The sequence below is a fragment of the Acinonyx jubatus genome, chromosome B3, assembly GCF_027475565.1.
Source record: "Acinonyx jubatus isolate Ajub_Pintada_27869175 chromosome B3, VMU_Ajub_asm_v1.0, whole genome shotgun sequence".
Classification (NCBI taxonomy): Eukaryota; Metazoa; Chordata; class Mammalia; order Carnivora; family Felidae; genus Acinonyx; species Acinonyx jubatus.
The window spans coordinates 72,970,883-72,987,331 of record NC_069386.1 but is presented as its reverse complement, the minus strand read 5'-3'; the positions used below and the strand labels follow the sequence as shown (position 1 = coordinate 72,987,331).

The 16,449-nt window shown below is 51.0% G+C and overlaps 2 protein-coding genes across 5 annotated transcripts; one reads left to right on the top strand and one right to left on the bottom strand.

Moving 5' to 3' along the window:
• Nucleotides 1–21: 21 nt before the first annotated feature.
• RNF31 (ring finger protein 31) lies at nucleotides 22–12,414 on the bottom strand. 3 transcript variants are annotated; one of them, XM_027065458.2, is made up of 22 exons: nucleotides 12,308–12,414; nucleotides 11,226–11,639; nucleotides 10,992–11,138; nucleotides 10,685–10,840; nucleotides 10,382–10,450; nucleotides 10,207–10,282; nucleotides 9,800–9,977; nucleotides 8,740–9,142; nucleotides 8,253–8,543; nucleotides 7,748–7,996; nucleotides 7,454–7,639; nucleotides 7,136–7,342; nucleotides 4,063–4,236; nucleotides 3,881–3,979; nucleotides 3,706–3,795; nucleotides 2,419–2,533; nucleotides 2,185–2,303; nucleotides 1,799–1,912; nucleotides 1,592–1,649; nucleotides 777–873; nucleotides 275–443; nucleotides 22–165 (listed from the first exon to the last, which is right to left on the bottom strand). In XM_027065458.2, exons 2-22 carry the CDS (start codon nucleotides 11,415–11,417, stop codon nucleotides 112–114), a joined length of 3,243 nt encoding a protein of 1,080 aa, XP_026921259.1. In that variant the 5' UTR covers nucleotides 11,418–11,639; nucleotides 12,308–12,414; the 3' UTR covers nucleotides 22–111. The 3 variants fall into 3 exon arrangements, 2 of the variants coding, with proteins under 2 accessions (XP_026921259.1, XP_026921260.1); XM_027065459.2 differs by having other exon boundaries at nucleotides 8,253–8,540; XR_003422423.2 differs by lacking the exons at nucleotides 22–165; nucleotides 275–443; nucleotides 777–873 and having other exon boundaries at nucleotides 1,799–2,024.
• A 15-nt stretch (nucleotides 12,415–12,429) lies between these two features.
• Nucleotides 12,430–16,204, top strand: PSME2 (proteasome activator subunit 2). 2 transcript variants are annotated; one of them, XM_027065463.2, is made up of 11 exons: nucleotides 12,434–12,591; nucleotides 12,902–12,934; nucleotides 13,349–13,411; nucleotides 13,648–13,734; nucleotides 13,839–13,869; nucleotides 13,956–14,053; nucleotides 15,092–15,160; nucleotides 15,317–15,384; nucleotides 15,547–15,601; nucleotides 15,899–15,985; nucleotides 16,077–16,204. In XM_027065463.2, exons 1-11 carry the CDS (start codon nucleotides 12,544–12,546, stop codon nucleotides 16,155–16,157), a joined length of 720 nt encoding a protein of 239 aa, XP_026921264.1. In that variant the 5' UTR covers nucleotides 12,434–12,543; the 3' UTR covers nucleotides 16,158–16,204. The 2 variants fall into 2 exon arrangements, with proteins under 2 accessions (XP_053080293.1, XP_026921264.1); XM_053224318.1 differs by lacking the exon at nucleotides 13,349–13,411 and having other exon boundaries at nucleotides 12,430–12,591.
• Nucleotides 16,205–16,449: the final 245 nt, after the last annotated feature.

Here is a 16,449-nt window from a genome sequence, read left to right as displayed (position 1 = left end):
AGGAAGAAGGACCACCAAGAAGCCTGGGCAAGGAGATGCCTCTTTATTGGTGCTGGAGCTGTTCCTGAGGAGGCTGGGCCATGAGACCTTCATGAGGATCCTTGCCCTCAGCTACTTCCTCCTGCGAGGGATACTTTGTCCCAAGGGCACTTCTTCCATCAGCTTCTGCAGAAGGAGAGAGATGATACTGGAAGTTTAAAACTCAGACACAAGCTGGACAGGGGACTTCTTTCTAGAGTGTGGGGTCAGAGGCGAGGCTGGAGGGAAGCCTTACCTGTAACAGGCGGGCGTGGTAGGCAGGGGCATCTTCCCCAGCTGCTGGCTGAGGGCGCACATGCAGGTAGCGCTCAGCAGCCGTCTCCAGCTCCTCCACCTCATACAGGGTGGCTGGGTCCAGTGAGTGGGCATTGATGAGACTCACAAGATACTCTTTGTAGTGTGCCCTGGGGAGATGACAGGGTGGAATATTTGTTCTTCCATTTGGCTAGTATTAACTGAGTGTGCCCAACACCTTGCTGGGCACTGGCATACTCAGATGAACAAGACTGACAACTCTTCCCAGTTGCACTTGTAGGCACTGTCCCCCTGTGCACACTGCCTGCTATTACCTAGCCATGCCCTTGCCCAGAGAGCCCTTCCCTCACTTTCCCGGCAGGACCTACTACTCCCAGAGACCTCCTTTACTACCCATGTGTATCCTCAGCCCTCCTGCACGTCCCGCACCGCCCCCCCCCCCCCACCGCCCCGCCCAACACTATGCTCCTGCTGATACTCACTGGCAGAGGCCAGCATGGCCAGCTGGAGTCTCCTTGCCACAGGCTTCATCCCGGAACCCATTAGGAACCTCCTTCTGCTCCATCACTCGGCAGCCACCTAAGGGTAAGGGAAGGAAGGGACCCTTTTGTTGGGAGGAGGTCGCTGACCACAAAGCCCCGGGAGAACTGGGGTATCAATGGAGGCATGGGAGGCAGCCTCCAGGGAAGGGACTGCTTTAACAGTGGTAGTGGTGGGGAGGGATGCACTTAGAGATACCATCGCAACAGACCAAGTCTGATAACAGAAGCAGGGGCCTTGCTGGCCCTGCTTTTATCTAGGCTTGCTTTGGGTCCATAATCACATACTCTCTCTCTTTTTTTATTATCACATACTCTCTTGGGACAACTCTTCTGGTTGCGATTTAGCTCTTGCCCAGTTAACTTAGTCTGTGAAGGTCTTACTTCATGGAAATAAGAGGTGGGGTAGGTTAGAACCATATGTAACATCTTTCTGTCACCCTCATGGAACCTAAAACAGTGCAACTAGCAAGTCTCATTAAATACTGCTTAACTAATGAATCATCATCCTTTGGGAATGGGAGAAGAAAATTAGTATTAACTGCTAGGCCCTCAGGTAAAACAGCTTACCTGCAAAGGAGATATTACTCCCATGTCACAGAGGAAGAAACAAGGTCCAGAGAGGTTAACTTGCTAAGAAGCCCACAAGTAAGCACAGGATGGACTCTGACCACAGACCCAACTGTCCCCTTTACCCACCATACAGTGGAAGCCCAGCCCACCCTCACCCCTTCTCCAAGGCTTGTCCTGACACTCACCACCAGGAACTGCCCGGGCTCCTGCTGGGGGCTCTGTGTTGAACATGACATTATTGTCCTGAGGAGGGGCAGATGGATGGGCATTAGGATCCCCTTGATGCCAGCCCACTGAATTTCCCAGCACAGAACCCTTCCTTTCTTGCCACTCTGAGCCCTGCCTCCTAACCTGGGCAACTCACAAACCCAGCCAGGCTGGCCACCCCTGACCTGTAGCAGCTTCTGGAGCCGGAGAGCAGTCCAGTCCCGCAGGTAGAAGAGGCAGTCTCGTGGGTGGTGGCCATGTAGGGACTTTTTCACCCTGCAGTTAGGGTCTGGACATTTCTGGCGGAAACCCAGATGGGAGAGAGGAAGTTGGAGACTGTTGGGGTCCTGGCTTCTCAGAACCCCTGCATGAGGGGTGTAGGGATGGGGGAAGATGGAGACATTGGAGGGTCTGGAGCAAGCGAAAGGGGAGAGGGGACAGAGAGAGGTGCTTTACACCCCACTGGCTTCCTCTTCTCTTCCCCTAGGCGACTCCTCAATGTCTTTGCCCCTCACACCCAGTAGCAGCCTCCCACCCTTCTATCCCTTCCACCCCCATTCTCTGGGCTCACATTCTTGGCGTAAAAGGCATTGTAGCAGCCACTGCAGAACTGGTGGCGGCACTGGGTGCAGTGAAAGTGCATGCAGCCTCCTCGGGCCAGAGCGTACGAGAACTTGCACTTGGGGCAATCTGTAAGGTACAGCAGGTCAGGGCTGGGGCTGTCACTGCTCCACAAGGTCCTCAGGAAGAGAGCCACTGGCAGTGACATATGAGTGGGCACACAGGCCTAACAGGACAACCTTACCAATGCCGTTCTCCTGAAGATACATGGCCAGGCCCTGGGCCTGGTACTCTGGGTCGTTGGTGCGTTTCCAGTTCTGGAAATCCTCACAGCTCCGGCCTCGGTGCTGCTCCTCCCACTGCGGGAGGGAAAGCAAGCTTCACATGAAAACCCCACCCCGGGCCCTTCTTAAGGGCCACCCCTCCTCTCAGATCTAGAGGTCCCTGGTTTCGTTTATGGCACTGCCATTCACCATTTGCTCCAATCTCAAACTGAGGGGCCAGCCTTGGTTCTTTGGCCTCCTCATACCAGCACATGTTCACCGGCAGGTCTTATTCCCACCACCCAGGCCTATCTCAACCCTGTCCCCTTTTTCTTCATCCCTCCTCTGGCCATTCTACTCCAGGCCAGGTCAGGTGTTGCCTCAATTAGTGGTCTCTCTTCCTCCATTCCTGCTCCCCTATGGTGCATGCTCCACCCTGCAGCCAAAATGTCTTTCAGAGTGTAAGGCAGGCAGCTTCAGCAGTACTGGGAGTGTTCTAGTTGTGTGTGTGGTTTGTTTGGGGTTTTTTTGGAGTGTTCTAGTCTTGAGGTCTAGTGGTAGGGTCTCAGGTATTCATTTTATTAACGTGTTTTGTAATAGAGAGAACTTTTTGGTATCAAACATTAAACTTTTTAGAATATGTGCTGCCAAAGTGAGCACTCAAATATTAAACTTTTTTCAGATATTAAACTTTTTAACAGGTAAATGAAAGAGTATCACCCCTAGCTTCGTCTTAGAATAAAAGGCAAATAGCTTCCTCACTTGGCCCCATGGCCTCTCCTGATCTGGCAGCTAGCTCCTCTCTGACCACCCACCACTCTCACCCTTGATCTTGGGGCTCCAACCACACACCACTTTTTCTGACTTTGGCCTTTCCATGTGTTGCTCTTTTTGTCCTGAATATCCTTTGCATAATTGGCTTCTTCTTAACTTTCAGGCCTGAGCTTAAATTAAACCATTTGAGAGAAGACTTGTCTGACCTCTCCATCCTAAGTAGGTCCATTCTGTTATTCCTAATCTCAGAGTCCTGTGTTTTCTTTGTAGAATTTAATGCCACGTGTACTTATGCTCTCTCCCTTCCTTCCTCCTTTACCTTACCTTTCTTTCACTGCCCCTCCTCCTCAGCCTCCCTCCCTCCTTTCCTGGAGTCTGTAAGCTCTTTGAGCCCGGAGTTCATGTCTGTTCTGTGCTTCAGCGCACCCCAAGTCTGACATAGGACCTGCCAGCAGCTTTAGCAAGTTATTTCTGAAAGGATGAATGTGCCTCACCTGGCGCTTACAGCGCACACAGAAGGTCTGGTGACACTGGGGACATGTCGCCTCCAGCTGCTCTCGTTCATATATGAAGCCAAAGGAGCACTGTGGGTGCAAGAACATAAAGCTATCTCAGGCCTGACCTGGCACCTCCATCCCTCCAGTCAGCTGCCCTGGGTAGGCCACTTACTTGGGCACACCACAAGAACTTGGGGTCTCGCATCAGCACACCCTCAGTCAGCTTCTTGTGAAATAGTGCATAGGCATCTGGCTCCAGGCTCTCCCGAAGCTGAGGACAGGATGAAGAAGTGGTGGATGGGCAGGGTTCCTGTTCAAAGCCCAGGGCACCCCAAGTCCTAGGGACTGAAGTACCTGAATGTCAAGGGTAGAGAAGTAACTGAGCAACTGTGTGTCATCGGTGAGGTCAGGGCGGCCACAGGCAGGGCACACCATGTCTGTGATGTGCTTCTCCTTCAAGGCGATGGTGAAGTGCTGGCGAAAGCAGTCAGGACAGATGGTGCACTCACAGGAAGTCAGGGCCTGCATCTATAGGGTGAGGCAGGGAGAGGAGGGGGTCTGAAGCCATAGCCGCCAGCCTGGGGAAGAGGCATTAGCCAGGTGTCCACTGAGAAACCAGGGTCTAATTAACAACCGGGCAAGGTAGCAACCCTTAATGCCAACAAGTGCCTGGCAGGCAATCCAAATGTCTAAAGACTGTCATTAGTTGGAAGAAAAGAGAACGGTGAGGCCTAAATAAATGGAAGACTGCCCTCCAAAGGCATTCACATTCAATTAAAAGGAAACAAACAAATAACATTTCTGAACTGACAAAACCATACAGATGGAGAACAGGCTAGATATTGTCAGGTGATAGGAGAAAGGGAAGAAAGTTACAACTATAAAGAGGTTGCATGAGGGAGTTCCTTTGTGGTGATGGAACAATCTGTGTCTCAGTGGTTACATGAACCTGTAAGTGGAATAAAACTGCAGAGCCACACTCACACATCCATGTGAAAAATGAACAAGATCTGCAATCTTGCTAACATTGTGCCAATGTTTATTTCCTGGTCTTGATACAGTACAATAATTATATAAGATTATATATTTATATTTATTTATTTATATATATATATTATATAATTATATAAGATGTCATCATTGGGGGAAGGTGGGTAAAGAACACACAGGACTTGGGAAATAATGAACTATTGGGACCTCATCAAAATGAAAAGTTTTTGCACAGTGAAGGAAACAATCAGCAAAACTTAAAGGCAACCGATGGAATGGGAGAAGATATATGCAAATGACAATTCAGATAAAGGGTTAGTATCCAAAATCTATAAAGAACTTATCAAACTCAACACTTGGTGAAGAAATGGGCAAAAGACATGAATAGACACTTCTCCAAAGACATCCAGATGGCCACCAACACATGAAAAAATGCTCAATATCACTCATCATCAGGGAAATACAAATCAAAACCACAATAAGATACCACCTCAACCTACCAGAATGGCTAACATTAACAACTCAGGCAATAACAGATGTTAGAGAGGATGCAGAGAAAGAGGATCTCTTTGCACTGCTGGTGGGAATGCAGACTGGTGCAGCCACTCTGGAAAACAGTATGAAGTTTCCTCAAAAAATTAAAAGTAGAACTACCCTACGACCCAGCAATTGCACTACTAGGTATTTATTCAAGGGATACAGGTATGCTGTTTCAAAGGGGCACATGCACTCCAATGTTTATAGCAGCACCATCAACAACAGCCAAGGTATGGAAAGAGCCCAGATGTCCGTCAATGAATGAATGGATAAAGAAGATGTGGTATATATATACAATGGAGTATTACTCGGGAATCAAAAAGAATGAAATCTTGCCATTTGCAACTATTGGAGGGAACGAGAGGGCATTATGCTAAGTGAAATTAGAGAAAGACAAAGGCAAATATCATATGACTTCACTCATATGAGGACTTTAAGACACAGAACAGATGAGCATAAGGGAAGGGAAGCAAAAATAATATAAAAACAGGTAGAGGGACAAAACATAAGAGACTCTTAAATATGGAGAACAAATTGAGGGTTCCTGGAGGGGTTGTGGGGAGGGGGGATGGGCTAAATGGGTAAGGGGCATTAAGGAATCTATTCCTGAAATCATTGCGCTATATGCTACCTTGGATATAAATTAAAAAATAAATTATTAAAACACACACACACAGGACTCTACTATTTTCACAACTTCCTGTGAATCTACAATTATTTTATTTTATTATTGTTTTTAATATTTATTTCTGAGAGAGACAGAGCATGAGCAGGGGAGGGGCAGAGAGAGAAGGAGACACAGATCCAAAGCAGGCTCCAGGCTCCAAGCTGTCAGCACCCACCAACCTGACACACACCAACCACAAGATCATGACCTGAGCCAAAGTCGGACGCCTAACCAACTGAGCCAGCCCAGGCACCTCTACAATTATTTTAAAATAAAGAGTAAAGGGGTGCCTGGGTGGCTCATTTGATTAAGTATCCAACTCTTTTTTTTTTTTAATTTTTTATTTTATTTATTTATAGTTTATTTATTTTTGGGACAGAGACAGAGCATGAACGGGGGAGGGTCAGAGAGAGGGAGACACAGAATCCGAAGTAGGCTCCAGGCTTCGAGCTGTCAGCACAGAGCCCGATGCGCGGCTCAAACTCATGAACTGTGAGATCATGACCTGAGCCAAAGTCAGATGCTTAACCGACTGAGCCACCCAGGTGCCCCAAAGTATCCAACTCTTGACTTCAGCTCATCATCCTTGACTTCACCCTGCATCGGGCTCTGCACTGACAATGGGATTCTCTCTCTCCTCTCTTGGCACCCCCTGCCTTTCTCTCAAGATTCATTAGTAAACTTTAAAAACAAAATTTTTTTAAGAAAGAAAAAATAAAGAGTAAAACGATAACAAAAAACACACACAGCCAGCATAAATAAATTGGTAATTAAAAAAATTATTGGTAATTTTTTTTGGTGTGCCAATGGTATTTGTGGGTATGTTTTCAAAGACTTTTACCTTTCAGAAATATATACTGAAGTATTTATAAATAGACTGTAAGAGTTGTTTCAAAATAATCTTCTGTGTAAGTGGAATAAAGACTGGCCATACACTGATAATTGCAGAATCTTAGTAATGATACATGGGGGTGGGGGGGGGTGGGCACGGAGAAGAAATATACTATTCTACGTATGAAACTTCCTATAGTGGAACAGTAAAAAAAAAAAAAAAAAAAGTGGGAGGGGGGCAGGAGGTAGCCTATTCCTGCCCTCCCCTTCCTAGAAACTGCTGGGAGCACATGGGCAACTGCACAGCAAAAGACAGGACAAGAGACAGGGGAGACAAGAGAAGTGGAGCAGGGCCCAAAGGGAAGAGTCATTCTAAGGCCGTCCCAGAGGGAAGAGGCTTACCCGGTTGCGAGGCAGGGTCCAGCCACACACAGCACACTCCTGGGCCAGCAAGCGGCGCAGGAAGGCCCGGTCCTGGCTGTGCCTCACAGCTTCCACCACATCGCCCAGCTCATAGTTCCTGGGTGTCTCCTGCAGCAGTGACAGTGCCAATTCTGCCCGACCCCAGCTGGGGAGCGCATAGACTGCCAAAAGCCGTCTGACCAGACTCTGCAAGGTGATTCAGGTGGAGAGGGAAGAAGTGGTTGTCAGGCCCCAGGAGTCCTACCCCTGGGCCTTTCCCCGGCTCCTCTAAGTGGATTCTTCATCTCCTCCCAGCACCTGCTTGTCTGGCCCATCCCAGGAAGGGGTGGGATCAGGGCCCTTGTCCCAGAGACGCTGATGGAAGGGCTCTAGGCGCTGGCGCTGTAGCTCAGTCAGGGCCCGTGCCACATCACCACCATGTTGGAACAATGCTTGAAGAGACCCCTCTTCAGGCTCAAAGCCCAGGGACCGGAGCTCCTGCACCTGAAAGTTGGGGGTAGAGAGAAGGAGTGAAGAGGGAAATGGCAAGCAAGAGAGTGTGAGAGGCTCCGAGACCCACAACCCTGCCTGCCCTATCAGCACAGCCGGTACCTTCCTGCGCCGGGCCCTCACACACTCTTCCACAGCTTCATCAAGATTGCCATGACGATCCAACCAGGCTTTCCGGGCTTCCTGACAGGAAAAGGCACCCAGGCCCGGGTCCTGCTGTGCAGCCAGCTCGGCCACCATCTCCAGCACGTAGGGCAGCTCTGAGCGCAACCACTGCAGGGGCACCTCAGTGCCTGAGTACTGTAGAGCCGAGAAAACCTCCTCTGGACAGGCACCTGCAGCTTCCCCTTCCTAAGGCACAGTCCCACCCAGACAGATGGCCCATCAGGAAGGGCACCTTCCACCCACCCTCAGCCCAAACCAAAATGCTGACAGTGGTTGAGTTCAGACATATGGATCACGTGAGCACCGCACAGCATACGGGCGGTGTTCAATAAGAGGCAGCTGCTGCTAATGACTAGGTTTACAAGAACTTGTATTAATCAACTGCAGCCCCTTCTTTCCCCCATTAGTTCAACCCTACCTCATCCCAGGCCCAAATCCTCACCCGGATCTTGATCACTAGTTGGAGACCTTCCTCACGCATCTTGTCTTGACGCTGCTTCTCAGGGTCCCCACAGGAACTGGGCAGGGGGGCACTGAGGCGTCGTGGAGGCCCTGGCTCAGGGAGTTGCTCTTCCAAAGAGCTGGCCTGGGGCTGGGGGGCGTGAGGTACTGGGATGGGGCTGCTGGTCCGATTGCACATAGCACACACCCAGCCAGGGCCAGAGTTGCAGAAGGTACAGTGGATACAGTACCAGACTGGACTCTGGGCAGAGGAGAGCAAAGTATCCCCCTGCTGGGAAGGCAAAAAGAATTATCCAACTGAAAGCTGGCTGAGGCTCAAGATGGAAATACAGACAGGTTTGGGAGGGGGGAGGGTGGAAGATTCAGAAGAACTGAAGGAAAACAGGAGATGAAGAGGTCGAGAATGGCCTGTGGTAACAGGTGCAAATAAAGAACGGGGACGGCTGGGAAGGCCAGGAACAGGTTACCTGAAGGGGCTGCAGGCAAATGCCAGTATCCCGAGAATCCACCACCAAGCTAGGAGGCTGAGCCAGCCGAGGTCGCTCACATATGGCACACAGCACAGCTGCCGCCTCATTCTCAAAGGTGCAGCTTTGGCAGGCCCACCGACCCCGTGCAAGTTCAGATTCTAGGCCCCCAGCTCCTTGGGAACCCTCCATTGTCAGCCCCAACCCCTTACAGCCTCGGGGCCGATCACAGGCCACACAGAGCACTGCCCAAGATTCATTTAGCATGGCACAGGCAGCACAGTGCCAGGGCAGACGGGCATTTGCAGGATCAGAGGAAGCTTTCAGGGGAAGCACGAGAGAGCTGTCTCCCAGGGCCAGCAAGGAGGCTGACTGAGGCCGTGGTGATGCTGAGGCAGGTAAGCTGTAACGAAAAAGCAGAGATGGTCTGCTGAGGGGGCCCTGGTGCCTGGGTCCCTTATTCCCAGGCATCCCTCATTCTCTGTGTGACAATACAAGCCCTGTCCTTTGTGCATGTTGTTCTCTGTCTGGAATGCTCCATACCCATAGACTGTTCAACATTTAATTATATCTTAGGGGCACCTGGGTGGCTCAGTTGGTTGAGCCTCGGACTCTTGATTTTGGCTCAGTCTGTGAGTTTGAGCACCATGTTGGGCTCTGTGTTGACAGCATGGAGCCTGCTTGAGATTGTCTCTTTCTCTCCCTCTCTCTCTGTCCCTCACCTGTTTGTGCTCTCTCAAAATAAATAAACTTAAAAAAAATTATATCTTAAAGTTCATATCTTGTGATAGCTATCCCCCTAACATAGGGCCTAACCCACACTAGGTGCTTAAAATCCTACTGATTGAGCTGATCCTTTAGGCTAGGTTCCTCCTCTTCCTACCTATTTGCACAACATCTGGCTGTGACTGCTACTTGCTTCATATGTCTGTGACCTCTTGCAAAGCAGTAACTAACCGCCTTCTATGAAGCAGCTTTTAGCAGAGAAACTGACACATAGTACATAAGTAATTCTAAGTTCTCTTAACTTCATTCCCACTCAGAAGAGAAGATCTCTTACCTGGGGGTCAGGCAGGTGGTCTGTGGGGCCCCAGGCAGGGTCTGGCGGAGGTGATGGGCACGGGATGGGTGTCCATGGAATAGACGATCACAAGCCGGGCACAAGGCCTGTTTACAAGTTGAACAGTGCAGTGTGCCTGGCGCAGAGCCACAAAGGAAGCAGGGACCAGGAGTGGAGCCTGGAGAACAGGAGAGGAAAAACTGAACATCCTTTTGAAAGAGACCAAGTTAATCTGAATTTGCTGAAGGGAACAAATTACAGACTACTATTCAACATATCCAGACCCAAGAAAACAATTTTAATCTCTTTTTAAAGGCAAAAAGGATAAACAGAGGAGGGCCCCAAATTTCCATCAATATGGTCTACTAAAAACTGCCCCCCACCTCCCATTACAGGATGAATAATACCTGGGGCAGAGGGCGTGTTGAGGGGGCCAGGAGCAATCTCTCTCAGCAAGGGGGCAAACTCGGAGAGCTTCAGTATCTGAGAAATAAAGGGCAGGGAATGGGCAAGAGTTTGGGGACACACAGTCCCACAACCCCATCCCCTTTGTTCATCAGGTCTTAAGAGCCCCATCCCTACCTTTTTTACATCATCTTCAACCTTTTCTTCCAGCAGCTGCTCCAGTGCTTGTTGTCTTGGGTGAGTATTCTGCAAACAAGGTAAGAAGAGTTCCCACCTAGAGCCCTAGGACAAGGTCCTCCCTCAAAGCCCTGGTCTCCCAACATCCACAGGAAGAAGAGTATGGGGAGTTTCCAGGTTGCTATGTGGACTATGCCCATGGTTCAGCAGCATGAGGGTCCGCAAGACTGCTTGTGGAGTTAGGCTGGGCTCCCCAGGCCTGGTGTTTAAGTCCTCAGGACTAGAGACACCTCAACATCTCACCTGTAACAACAGGCTGAGCTCTGTCCGAAGCAGCAGTACTTCCAGTGTGACTGTAGCAACTTGATGCTCATCTGGCTCCTTCTGCCCCTCAGGGAAACTCAACCCATCTGGCTGCTCCTCAGTGTAGCCGTATAATCGCAGAACATCCCGGCCCCCCTACCACACATTCAAACCAGTCACCACCAGGCAGGCCCCCTTCCCACTAGGGCTGGAGCCCTCCCCATTAAGCACAGCGTCAGGCCCTTTCTTACCAACCCCCCAGCCCAGGCCAAGTCCCTTTCTCCCATAAGGGGCCCAGGGGCTTCACCTGAACAGCATCCACCGTACTGCGAAAGACAGGGTTATTAAACTTGACCCCGCGCCAGTACCGGGGCCGCTGAGGGCTGAGGAGGTTGCGGCCGTATTTCTCCAGGATGTTCAGGGCCGTGGACAGGGTGTTGAGGTAGTTTCGGGGCTGGGAGCAGTCAGAGAGCGGAGAGCTGTGAGCCCCGCCCAGGCCTCAAGTCCTACGTCCCCCTCCCGAGCGGGGGCCGGGCCTCACCTCCCCATGAGCATTGCAGCGGACCAGGCGTGCGGCGTCCAGCTGCAGGTAACGGGCTGCTGGCGGTAAAGACGTGACCAGTAGCGGCTGGAGTTGCTCCAGGGAAAACACCTGCCCGGAATCCTTCCTCAGGGCGCTCGCCAGCTCCTCGCGGGCCGCCAGGAAGGCCCTCTCCTCCTCCTCCCCCGGCATCCTGAGACAGGAGTCAGCCCCAGCCCCGCCGCCCGCCAGGACCTGGCGCAGGCTGTGCACTGCCTGAGCGCTGCCCCTCCCGCCCGGTGTCGGGCTTCGTGGCCTGACTAGGTCGACGAAGCCACCCCAGGTCACTCAGGCCACGGTCACTCTCCAGCCCCGGGCCCCGCGCCAGTGTTAGTCGGGAACAGGAAGTACTAGCAAAGAGGGCGGGATTGCAACCTGGTTTCAGGGGAAGGGGAGGGGTTTAAGTTTAGGACAGGCTGGGGTCAGGAAATCAGGGGGCGTGGGCAGGAGGGAAGTCAGGTCCCAGCCAATGAAAAGGGCAAATGGTCCCTGACTCCGCCCCCAGAGCATCTCGGCCTTAAATTCCAAACTAGCGCCCCTCCCCGCCTTCCTCTAGGCTGGTTCCGCCCCTTTCCGGGTAGCCCTAGGCGAGGGGTTACCTTATTTCCCTCAAAGCCTTCTCTATTTAGACCAGTCGGCTTTGCTCTGGTCCCCACCGGGGAAGCCCCACTCTGTAGGGACTCCACTCTGGCCGGTCTGGGCCCCACTCAAGCGAGTCCTGCCCTTTCTCCAGCCGCCCTTCAAGGCAGGGAACCCTCCCGGAGGAATCCCCCGAGACTGCTCCCTTCCATATCCTGCTATCCCTTTTCAGCCCCAGGCCCGCCCTCCCACTTCTCCCATCCTGATCCCTCTCTGGGCCCTCCTTGCAGTTGAGCCTTCTAGAGGGAGCCCCACCACTGAACACCCCCTTTTCCCCACTCTCCTACCCATCCCACCTCAACCCTGGATTTTCCCCGGACCGCCCTTGCCCTTCCCTGCAAGCCCCTCCCTTTCTCCCGGGGACAGCCCCGGTACTGTCTCCGCGGTCCCACTTTTATACTAACCCCTCCCTCGGACAGCCCCTGGGCTTGTGACCGAGTCCGTACCGCCTTTACTACTCGCAGCAGGCTGAGAATGACTGAGGGGCTCCCTACAGTTTGCAGACTGCCAGGGAGGGCAAAGAGGGAGGGGGAAAAGAAGGAAGGGGGCGGGGCCGAGGGGGGCGGGCCTGGACGTGCGGAGTGAAAGCGAAAGGCCGGGCAGAGAGCCGGGAGACCGGAGATCTTGCAACTGGAGCAGCATGGCCAAGCCTTGTGGGGTGCGCCTGAGCGGGGAAGCCCGCAAACAGGTAATGGGGGATCGGGAAGCCAGGAAAGGGTCGGGGAGCCCTCCTGGCTGGAGGCCAGTCTGGGTGCTCCAGGGGACCAAGGCCGTGCCAGAGAACTCCCCCAACCTTTTCTTAGTGCTTTCACTTCTGCCGGGGGATTCCCAGATTCCTGTCCTCTGACCAGTCTCTGCACTGAGCATGAGCTTCCAGGGAAATCTGGCTTGTGGTAGGAAAGGCCTGAGCCAAGTTGGAGGGCATCCCTTTGTGGGTGGGATCTTACTCTTGACAACTGAGACCCTTAACCAACATCCGGGTACTGCTCTCTGTGCAGGTGGATATCTTCAGGCAAAATCTTTTTCAGGAGGTAAGTCTTCTAGATTCAAGCGGTTTGACTCGGAATCTTAGACCAGTACTTGAGGGCCGCAACCTCTCAGACTGACCCCCAGACCCCCCCTGGGCCCTCCTTCCTTCCCTTCTCAAACCTTTACCTAAGGCTAATTATTCATCTCCCCCTTTAATTTGACCCCTCTTAATGTTCTCTCCACTTCTGCCACTTCCTCTCCCCTCTTTTGGTGAGAAGGGAAAATCTGTGGCCCCAAAGCCCTAACCTTGGCTCTGCTACTTCCCAGCTTGGGCAAGTCCCTTCACTTCTTATGGCTTCAGTTTCCTTATTTGTAATTATTGGAGTCAATGATTTACAAGAGCCCTTCCAGTCCTACTTCTCAGACATCTCTTGAGCATCTTCTGAGATTCCCCACCCTTGCAATGTAACCCACAGGCAGAGGAATTCCTCTACAGATTCTTACCACAGAAAATCATATACCTGAATCAACTCTTGCAAGTGAGTAGTGTGGGCCCTTCTCACTCCATCCCAAGGCCTCTCTCCTCTCCACCCAACCCCTCCAGCGAACAACTGGGCTCAGCCTGCAGAGAACAGTTATGAGTAGTGGACTGGAAATGGTAGGATGGGGTGAGGCCTGAGCCTAGACAGTGGGTGGGTGGGCTGTGTGGAGGGAAGATTGTGACTCAGAATGAGGGGAATAGGCTGGGCAGCTGCTGACGCTGAGCTCTGTGCAGGAGGACTCCCTCAATGTGGCTGACCTGACCTCTCTCCGGGCCCCACTAGACATCCCCATCCCAGACCCCCCACCCAAGGATGATGAGGTGAGGCACTCAGTGTGCAGGGGTCAAACTATAATCCAGGTGGGGAGGATAACCCTGCAACCTCCAAGACATTTCTAAAGCTGCTGTCCCCCTTTTTACCTTAGATGGAAACAGATAAGCAGGAGAAAAAAGAAGGTAAGAGAGGAAGGGGTGGCTAGGGAAGAGGAAATGGCACATTGACTGTTGGGTGAGAAGGGGCCTGAATGCCCTCTTTTTCACAGTCCCTAAGTGTGGCTTTCTCCCTGGAAATGAGAAGGTTCTCGTCCTACTTGCCCTGGTTAAGCCAGAAGTGTGGACTCTCAAAGAAAAATGCATTCTGGTAAGCCTGGGAACTGGGGGAAAGAGAAAGGGAAGAAAAGCCAGGCTAGACCCTAGTCTTCAGAGATACAAGTCCTTCAACCAGTCCTTCAACCTTCCTCTTGCTGAAATAGGAAACTTCCTCTGTGCCTTGGGGTTAGATACTTTGTGTTCTCATTCTGCTAGACCTCTGATACCACAGTGGTGTCTCTGTAATCAGAGACTGTGCGGTACCCACCTCCATAGTGTCAGAACCCACCTCTGTACCAGGTACACCATGCAGGTGCTATGCCATAGTGAGTTGGGGGCTTGGGCCCTCGAGGGAGACTGCTTGGGTTCAAAGCCTGACTCTATCACTTACCTAGCTGGTGACCTTAAATAAGTTCCTTGGACATTTTGCAACTCAGCTTTTTCATCGGCTAAGCGGGTACAATAAGAATATTTTGGAAGACTGCTGTGAAGATTTTTTTTTAACTTTTTAATGTTTATTTATTTTGGGGAGGGAATGAGAGAGACACAGCATGAGTGGGGGAAGGGCAGAGAGAGAGGAGACAAAGAATCCCAAACAGCCTCCAAGCTGTCAGCACAGAGTCTGACGCAAGGCTTGAACCCATGAACTGTGAGATGGTGACCTGAGCCGAAGTTGGACGCTCAACTGACTGAGCCACCCAGGCACCCCTGAATATTTTTTAATGTTTATTTATTTTTGAGATATAGAGAGAGTGGGGGAGGGGCAGAGAGAGAAGGGGAGAGGGGATCTGAAGCAGGCTCCACTCTGACAGCAGAGAGCCCAATAAAGGGCCCAAACTCACCAACTGTGAGATCATGACCTGAGCCAAAGTCGGATGCTTAACTGAACCACCCAGGCATCCTAAGACTGCTGTGAAGATTAAATTACATATATATATATATATATATATATATATATATATATATATATATATCACAGTAGCTGGCATATAATAAGTGTTCAATTAAATATAGCTGTTATTAGGAAGTGGTGGTAAAAGTAAGAACCCAGTACGTTTGTTGAATGATTCCTACATGATCATTAATATAGGTGATCACATGGATCCAGCACCTGATCCCCAAGATTGAGGATGGAAATGACTTTGGGGTGGCAATCCAGGTAAGAAAACTGTGTGTGAGGACATTGAGAGCAGGGAGAGACTTGGGGAGTGAGGGATAGGAGCTAGACATGAACTAGGAGGAGGAGGAAGATGGTGAGTGAAGGACAGAGGAAATGAAGTGTTTTTCTTGCCTCCCATCTCTTTTGTTGCCATAGGAGAAGGTGCTGGAGAGGGTGAATGCAGTCAAGACTAAAGTGGAAGCCTTCCAAACAACCATTTCCAAGTGAGGGCAGCTGGAGGGTCAGAAGAGGGGCTAAAGGAACATTTCTTTGGGATTGCCAAAGCTGGGCGGTTCCATCAGGATGATGGAGGGCTTTGGGAAGGTTCTGAGGGTATCTCTCTCTCTCATTACCCATTCTTGTCATTATCCCCTTGCTTTTGACAGGTACTTCTCAGAACGTGGGGATGCTGTGGCCAAGGCCTCTAAGGAGACTCATGTAGTGAGTGGATAGTCCACCAGTCTTTTAGCTGAGGTGGGGCAAGGAAGAGGGGATAGAGGTCTTCCTTGTCTGTTTTCTGATCTTCCCAATGTAGAGAATATTAAACCAAGAGAATTGGCTAGAAAAACTGATTTGGCTTCAAAACCTTGACCCTTTTCTCTGCTTTATCCTGTGGGATTCCATTTCTTGGTGCTGAGAAGGGACTCATCCTCAAGTTACCTATTCCCTATATGGGGAAACCAGATTAATGTCCCAATCTCCCATGGGGCTGACTCAGCTTTGCCTCCCACATCCCAGATGGATTACCGGGCCCTGGTACATGAGCGAGATGAGGCAGCCTATGGGGAGCTCAGGGCCATGGTGCTGGACCTGAGGGCCTTCTACGTGAGTGTGGAGTAAGCCCCTAGGGGAGAAGGTTGAAGGGGATAGGGGAAAGGCCAAGAACCTGACTGCCACCCTTCTGACCTTCTTCCAGGCTGAGCTTTATCATATCATCAGCAGCAACCTAGAGAAAATTATCAACCCAAAGGGTGAAGAGAAGCCATCTATGTACTGAGCCCAGGGCCAGAAGGGAAATAAATGATCTATGCTTTGTGTGGATTATCTCTGGTGTGTGTCATTCATTCAAAAAGCATTTATTGAGTGCCACCTATGCAGCCACTGGATGTGAATGTGGTGGTGGGAAAGACAGGGGATGTCATAATGGCAAAGATGAATGGGAAGCCCATCCTGTTCTTAAGAAGTCATCCTAAAGAACAGAGTGGAAATTGTGACATGTCATGACAGCTACACAGATAGCCCGTATTTGGGGATTTCACAAGATTATTTCCATCTAGGGGGCTCATGAG

What these genes read in the sequence shown, in the direction of transcription:
- RNF31 (XM_027065458.2), bottom strand. Translation starts at nt 11,417, where the DNA reads ATGCCGGGGGAGGAGGAGGAGAGGGCCTTCCTGGCGGCCCGCGAGGAG. An exon ending in ACCACCTGCCTGACCCCCAG is followed by an intron (nt 9,143 to 9,799) that starts GTAAGAGATCTT and finishes TTTTCGTTACAG; the next exon opens with CTTACCTGCCTCAGCATCAC. An exon ending in ACCACGCCCGCCTGTTACAG is followed by an intron (nt 166 to 274) that starts GTAAGGCTTCCC and finishes CTCCTTCTGCAG; the next exon opens with AAGCTGATGGAAGAAGTGCC.
- PSME2 (XM_027065463.2), top strand. Translation starts at nt 12,544, where the DNA reads ATGGCCAAGCCTTGTGGGGTGCGCCTGAGCGGGGAAGCCCGCAAACAG. An exon ending in GCGGGGAAGCCCGCAAACAG is followed by an intron (nt 12,592 to 12,901) that starts GTAATGGGGGAT and finishes CTCTCTGTGCAG; the next exon opens with GTGGATATCTTCAGGCAAAA. An exon ending in ACCTGAATCAACTCTTGCAA is followed by an intron (nt 13,412 to 13,647) that starts GTGAGTAGTGTG and finishes AGCTCTGTGCAG; the next exon opens with GAGGACTCCCTCAATGTGGC.